This window comes from Corylus avellana, chromosome ca2, assembly GCF_901000735.1.
Source record: "Corylus avellana chromosome ca2, CavTom2PMs-1.0".
NCBI lineage: Eukaryota > Viridiplantae > Streptophyta > Magnoliopsida > Fagales > Betulaceae > Corylus > Corylus avellana.
This window is the reverse complement of record NC_081542.1, coordinates 10,469,812-10,477,316: the sequence shown is the minus strand read 5'-3', so window position 1 is coordinate 10,477,316 and position 7,505 is coordinate 10,469,812. Positions and strand designations below refer to the sequence as shown.

The window sequence follows — 7,505 nt, the reverse complement described above, 5'->3', positions numbered from 1 at the left end:
AACTACATTAAGTTTTAGATTCAATGATAATTTTTAAAACGGTTTTAATAAATATATAGAGATAAATGCAAAATTGATCATTGTGGTTGGATTAAATTACAAATCATTCCTATTGAGTTTCGTAATGAAATACAAGTGATCAATTTATTTATTAATAAAAAAAACAAATAATTTACAGGTTCCTATAGTTAGCCTAAATTACAAATCACTACATGTAATATAAAAAATAATTTATAGGTCCTTAGGGTAGGCCAAAATAACAATTTACTACCTTAAATCAATTTAAGTTAAGTAACTTAACAGAATTCATTACTTTGTCATGTCATCCCAATAAAAACACGATATGTGTTATTATGAATTTCTAACTTTGAAAATGACAACTAGGATTTTGTACTTCATTTTAGGACACCAGCTAAGATTACACATCAGACATTACTCAACGTCATGTTACAGTAAATTAACCTATTCTCTTCTACCCCCAAAATTTTATTCTGTGTGTAACATTTTCTCATTTTCATATTCCTCGCCATGATTTAGAAACATTTTGCGAGAATTCGACGGTCGCATTTTGTGAAGCGGCTGAGGAGATTATATTAATTTACTGTAGTAGTATGATGTGGAGTGATGACTGATGTATAATCTTAGTTAACATCCTAAAATAATGATGTGAAAAATCCTAATTATTATTTTTGAAAGTCAGAAATTAATAATAACACGTGTTACGTTTTTAATCGGGTATAATTTGTAATTTAAGCTAATTATAAGAACTTATAAATTATTTTTTATACCATATGCAATAATTTATTATCCTATGATGATCCAGCACGTGATGCCACGTGGAATTCCAGTCAATCAGGAGGACGCCTAATAAACAAAACAATAAATAAATATTTAAGTATGGTAAAAATTAAAAAAGCAAATTAATAATAAAATGAAATTCAGCGAAGGCGGAATCTCCCAGGCAGACACCACCAAATGTCTGTGACTCCCCACCTTCTTAAGACCACTGCGACCAGGCTCTCCTGCTCACTTGCTCTCACTTCCAAATCCCGTCGTTTGTCTTCTTCCGCTTTTGCCCCTCGCACTCTCCTCAGGCTCTGGCCGAGTTCCAACTCGGTCTCTCCTCTTACAGCCAGGGTACTCTCAACTCTTAACGTCGCCATGGGGGACGCGCCTGACGCCGGCATGGACGCTGTCCAGCGACGCCTCATGTTTGAGGACGAGTGCGTATTCCCATTTTGCCCCTTCTCTTTTTTCTTATTTACGCCTCGGTTTCATTTCTCTTAATTTATCTGTTCGAATTAGGTGGGGAAGTGGAGAAAGGGAATGAAAGCGATTTTTTTTTTTTTTTTTTGGTTTTAAAAAAATATAAATTTTATTTTTGTTCGATGATGTTTTGGATTCGGAGAAGAATGAAAAACTGTTGGTTATTCGATTTTGTTCGTTTATTTGTTTGTTTTTTAATTTTTTATGTTTTTTAATTTTAATTTTTTATGTTTATGTTTTTGTTTTTTTCCCTTCGGGCTGATTTTGTTGTGCTCTGGTTGGGTTCTGAGGAAATGAACAGATATCAAAATGAATTCTTGGGTTTGTTTTGGATATTTCAAAGATGATAGATTTTGGCCCAGCTAAGTGAAAGAGTTCGATTGAGTTTGGGTTCAGCTAATAGACTAATAGTTATGTTTTAATTTCCTCGCTTATCACACGCTCATACACTAACATAATTACATTTTTGCTTACATTAGTTTACATACTTAGACGCATGATACACATTGAATGCACTGTACATACATATATACATACACTCATATGTATGTAAGTATTTATATGTGTATATACGCAGACGAGTTTTGTAGTGCGATTGACTTTGCAATAGAAGAGCATGCGTATCTATGTGCATGCGCACGTGGGAGTGATTTGATATTGGGATGGAATAATCGTTTGGGTGAAAAATCAATGCGTCTCTGTTTGTTGTCCGAGGGTCATTAAAGGTGGAAATAATTACTAGAACAGATGAATTCAATTGTTTGCTGTCCGAGGTTCTCCTTGGTGGCTGCCTGGCCGAGAGCAGTATTGGATGATAATAATTAATGCTCATGAAATCGAATAATTTCAACGTATACTCTCGGGATCTACAGCTACATATTTCTAGTTCTATTCTGGTTTAATTCAAATAGAATAAAATATAACCCAGCTGATCTTTTTCTTTTGTGGTTGGTTTTAGACTAATGTCATCAACTTTTAATTGTTGTTTTGGAACATTCATCAAGTGGGTGAGCTATTTGCATACTTTTGCTGCGTAGAGGCTGGTCAATATTGTTGGACCAAAACTTTTATGGGTTTAGACTAGTGTTTCTGATGGGATCCTCCAAATTATGTTGTAAGCTAATTCTGTTTCTGTCACTAACTAAACAGACGCCAGCCAGTATTGGCAAGGTCAAAATTGGCTTGCCCATTTATTCACTTTCTTAATCTGCCTCTCAGTAGCAGGTGTATGTCAAATGGTCAGAGTTTAGAAAGCAAGTAAAGTGCCATGGAAAGTGGTAGCCTGGTAGAGGTTTTCATAGTGACAATGCTCTATGGCAGTAATAAAGCTAATGTGGTGGTGTTGGCTTCAACATTATCTCTCCTTTTGAGAAAATGGTTTGTATTAGATTGTAACCGGAGAGTTAGATTATGAAGTTGTCTTGGTGTCTCCAAAATATATTGTTTCTCATTTGGGGGAAACTGTTTTTGATCACAAGTGCACATTTGACTCCCTTGATTTGGTTATCTGGATGTTTTATTCATTTTGTTTAAATTGTTGAAAAAGATATAGATTGGGGTGCATTAACAATGATAAAGATTTGAGTTTTATGGTTCATGATGCAAAAGGAAAGTGTGACCAACTGATATATCAGTATAACTCTGCTTGTATAATTTTTGTTCAGTTTCTGAGAATGTTAAGTTAGACAGTTCTTATTCATGTAGCTGATTTTATTATTCTGTCTTAATTTTTTGGGAAGAGTTGCTTTTCGACTTACAAGTGCTTCTTTTAGTTTTATTTGGTGCCACTGAGGATCTAAATTCAAATTCAGTTTATTGATGACAATATTTATGTTAATGTGTCGACATTAAGATGAGTATGTAATTTATTTTCAAATATGCACTATTAAGAAACAGAGATTAGGCTTGCAATGCCTGGAAATGGGTAAAATCATAGTGATAAAAGATGAATTGGTATGCAAAGTATTACACTAGAGTGAACTGCTGGTACTACTAGTTTGTTTTTTGCTGTTGCTTTTTACTTATTTGTTGCTCAAATTTGTCTGATGTTATCTTTCATGTCCAGTTTTGTATTATTTTACAAATTATGTTTTAAGTACGCTAGAGCTGCCTCTCTCTTTCTTTCCCTAATAAGTATTCAAGCTTTGAGGTGTACTTTATCATTCATTAATATCTTGTTCTTGCTCTGCTGATGATGTAATCACATTCAAATTTTCTACAGATGCATTTTGGTGGATGAGAATGATTCTGTAGTTGGTCATGATACCAAATATAACTGTAAGCAATATTTTCATACAACTATTTTGTCTTCCCTTGTACTTTTTTTCCTACGCAAAGGAAGAGGGGAGAGGCTTTAGTGTTTTTATATTTACACCATTTTGGCATCACTTGACCATCTTCTTTCTTCCCTGTATAATTTCATTAGGGCATTAGGGTTTTAAGGTTCAGACCATCATGTAATGGTTTAGGACTTGATAGACTTAAATCTCTAAGGCTTTGTTACTGTTCATGCACCATTTCCCAAAAAAATAACATCAAAACATTCTAACTTTTTTCACTTTTTATATCACATCATTCACTTTTTGTTATTATTCAAATAAAAACAATCACCACTAAATAAAACTTTTTCACTTTTCCATACCACATTTTTACTTTTTTATATCAAACATTCTTCTTCTTATTTTTTTTTTCCACATCAATCTACATCAACTACAATATCTAAGGAAAAGACTTTGCCAAACAAAGCCTAAATGAGTATGTGTTTAGTAATCTGATCCGGAGATTACTATAGTTTACAAGGCGTGGATGAAAATGCTTGAAAACAAATTTACAGCATTTCTGAAGTAGTGATCATTTTGATAGTCTTTTGAGAGTTAGCAGAACCTTTGCTTTGTTGTATTGGATAATTTAGTAACCATCATATCATTTTACATTTTTCTTTTTTTAAGCATTGACAGAATATTTTGAGTATTAAATGGGGTTTTAATATTTTTGTCCTTCTCTCTCTGCTCCAACCGGACACCATATTTTGTATGCTTTCACCTAAAACATTGCATTCTATTATGCACAGTTACCAGAATATCATGCATGTATCTATCACCGCTGTGTTTTTCTTCTTTGGACCATTAAGCCTGGTTTGTTCATTGATTTGTGCTTCTGCAAATTCACAGGTCACTTGTGGGAAAAAATTGAATCCGGAAATATGCTACATAGAGCTTTCAGTGTATTTCTGTTTAACTCAAAATATGAGTTGCTTCTTCAGGTATGTAGTTTAGATAATGTGTCTGGAATGGAAGTCTACATGCTTTTTTGCTATGGGTACAAATGTTAGAACCTAACGCAGCTTCAGAAGTATTATTTCCTACATTCATTATTCTACTTCTTATCTTCATAGTTTTAGGAATCTTGACATATGATTTATGTTATGAAATATTATCATACTTTCCATTTTTGTCCTTGTCAACAAACCTCAGTTATAAATAGAAGAAAAGAAAGACGACATCATATTTTTAAGAACTTCAAATATGATTAAACTAGGACCTTATTACACTGGAAATGTATTCAAAACAAGAAAGTTAAAAATAAAAAATAAAAATTGCTTGTTTATGTTCTGATGTGTGAAACGTGAGACCACGTGGATGGCATTATATTTGAGTGTAGAACGCTTATTATAAACAAAGTATATAACAGATGCATGTTATGAACCTTCCTCAGAAACTATGCCTGCTACGTTAGCATCCTTATTTGGTAAATTGCAAGTGGTCTAGCACACAAGCGCAAGACAACAAAATAAAAGGAAAAATAAATTACCAGCACGGTACAAGAATGAGAGAATGCTGTATGACTGTGTACAAACCCTATGAATGGAATGACATTTAAAGATGTTCAATGATTAGAACAAGGCAAGAAACAGATTGTGCACACTGCTATGAACCTGTTACCATAATCCTTTTATGCCTGATAGGTGCATCTTTTTATGTCGAAGTTAGTAAGAAGATGATGATCTTAGAATATTAGCACCCAGGAAAAAAGAAAGGATCAAAAAGTGAAGACAAAAGTTGAAAAAAGCAACGAAGGGTGGTTTTCATATGTTCCAAAAGGAAAGAATTCTGACGCCTTTTCATTGGGAGGCTGTCACGTCATCTGGCACAAGATTTTGTGAACAAATAATTGAATATGAGGCTATAACTGTCAATCATGGTGGTGTTCATCTTAGACTCTGTTATTTGTAAATGCATTTATCCTTGTAAGTTTTATATATGTTTATTATGGATTATCATTTGATGTTTCATGCCATATTACAACATTTAAATGATGATTAGGTTCTGTTTGTTAATGTGACTTAGAGAGTGCTTTTTGTTTTTAGTTTGAAAATGTTTTGATGTGACATAAACGTAAAGACAATTTTGAGTGTTTTGTGCTTTGGATTGTTTGTTAATGTTTTTTGATTTGAAACATAACATAGAAGTGAGAAAGAGAATGGTTTAACAAACAAAGCCTACATTCTTGTGTCTGGCCATTGCTTGAAAATTTGTGGGCATATATTGCATGCCCAGGATGTATTTTTGTAATTGATGGGATATAGATGGTGACATGACATGCTCTATACTGTTTGTTGTCTGTACAGCAACGTTCTGGAACAAAGGTAACATTCCCTCTTGTGTGGACAAACACGTGCTGCAGCCATCCATTATACCGTGAATCTGAGCTTATTGAGGAGAATGCCCTTGGTACATATTTCTATATATTTTACATCCTTAGAGAGCTTTCTATATCCTGTCATTTTTAACCTTTTGGTAATGGTTTTTAAATGCTTTCATGTGCCAGGTGTAAGGAATGCTGCACAAAGAAAGCTCTTGGATGAACTGGGTATTCCTGCTGAAGAAGTGCCAGTTGATCAGTTCATTCCATTGGGCCGCATGCTGTACAAGGCACCTTCCGATGGCAAGTGGGGGGAGCATGAACGTAATAATTTCAACTTGGTTACTCTTAAACATCACTTATCTGACGTTAGGGAAAATATTTTCTTTTCTTTGAATCTTTGGTGAGCATGATGTGGTGATTCTATTGCTGGAAAAATTTATGCAACTAAGTTCCAGTTGCAGAAGTTAGGGAAAAAGTAAAATATGAAAATCCAAGGTTGACCCTCCATATGAATAGTAGCTCTTGAAACCTTGTTTGAAACTGTTGCTAAGGTAGCTGCTAAATTTTGTTATTAGAAGAATCCTACACGAGTGTTTACCTCCTAATGTGGCAGTAGTAGAAAGAGAGGAAGCAGGCGAGATTAAAAAACGTTGTCGTGGAAGCTAACGTGACAACTCTCTAATTGCCACATTGAAGAGTAAGCACTTACAAGTGTAAAGGAGAGAATTCGTGTAGTACTTCTCTTGTCAGCGGACATGGAAGAAATAATTACACTTTTATTCTGTCATCTTGACCAGTCTGTCATTGTCTTCCATTTGCAGTTGATTACCTACTCTTCATTGTACGAGATGTTAATGTTAATCCAAACCCCGACGAAGCAGCGGATGTTAAATACGTGAATCGGGACGAACTGAAAGAGCTGTTGAGGAAAGCAGACGCTGGTGAGGGAGGTTTGAAGCTGTCCCCATGGTTCAGATTAGTGGTGGACAATTTCTTGTTCAAGTGGTGGGACAATGTTGAGAAAGGGACTCTGAAAGAAGCTGCTGACATGAAAACCATTCACAAGTTGACTTGAAAATCTTACAAATTCCACTCTGCACCAGGGTTTTGCCAATACCTTTGAAATAATCAATAAGGCATGATGTTGCTGTCGCTGTTGTGTTGTGCTTATTTTCTGTTTTGTCAACGTTTACAGCATGGTAACTGCTGCGTTGTATTTCCCAAGTGGGTGAGACTTTTTTGTTTACAATTTGGCCTCGGCCTCATAATTTAAGAAACTTTCGGTAATGGGTCCTCAGCCTCTGTCGGTTTGTGGAACCATCGCTCTCGGTTCCAAATTACGATTGTGACCCTGCTTACCTTTACATCACGTAATGAAGGGAGCAAGACACGCGTCATTGACGTCACCTTGGAAAGCCGTATTTTTGGTTTTCTTTTGCCGCGGCTTGAGCATAATAAGATAAAACGCTCACGCTCTTATGGAGCGCGTATACTACAAGCTCCACTGCTTAATTTGGATCCAATATGTGATTATATTGCAAAGACTATGCACACTTTATAGACAGCTACGTATCTCTATTTTACATATGGATGCT

General features: G+C 34.9%; 1 protein-coding gene across 1 annotated transcript; it reads left to right on the top strand.

The window, feature by feature from the left end:
- Positions 1-897: 897 nt before the first annotated feature.
- Positions 898-7,204, top strand: LOC132171178 (isopentenyl-diphosphate Delta-isomerase I-like). Its single transcript, XM_059582425.1, has 6 exons — positions 898-1,223; positions 3,488-3,543; positions 4,437-4,528; positions 5,894-5,996; positions 6,094-6,231; positions 6,732-7,204. The coding sequence occupies exons 1-6, from the start codon at positions 976-978 to the stop codon at positions 6,983-6,985; spliced, it is 891 nt and encodes a 296-aa protein (XP_059438408.1). The 5' UTR covers positions 898-975; the 3' UTR covers positions 6,986-7,204.
- Positions 7,205-7,505: the final 301 nt, after the last annotated feature.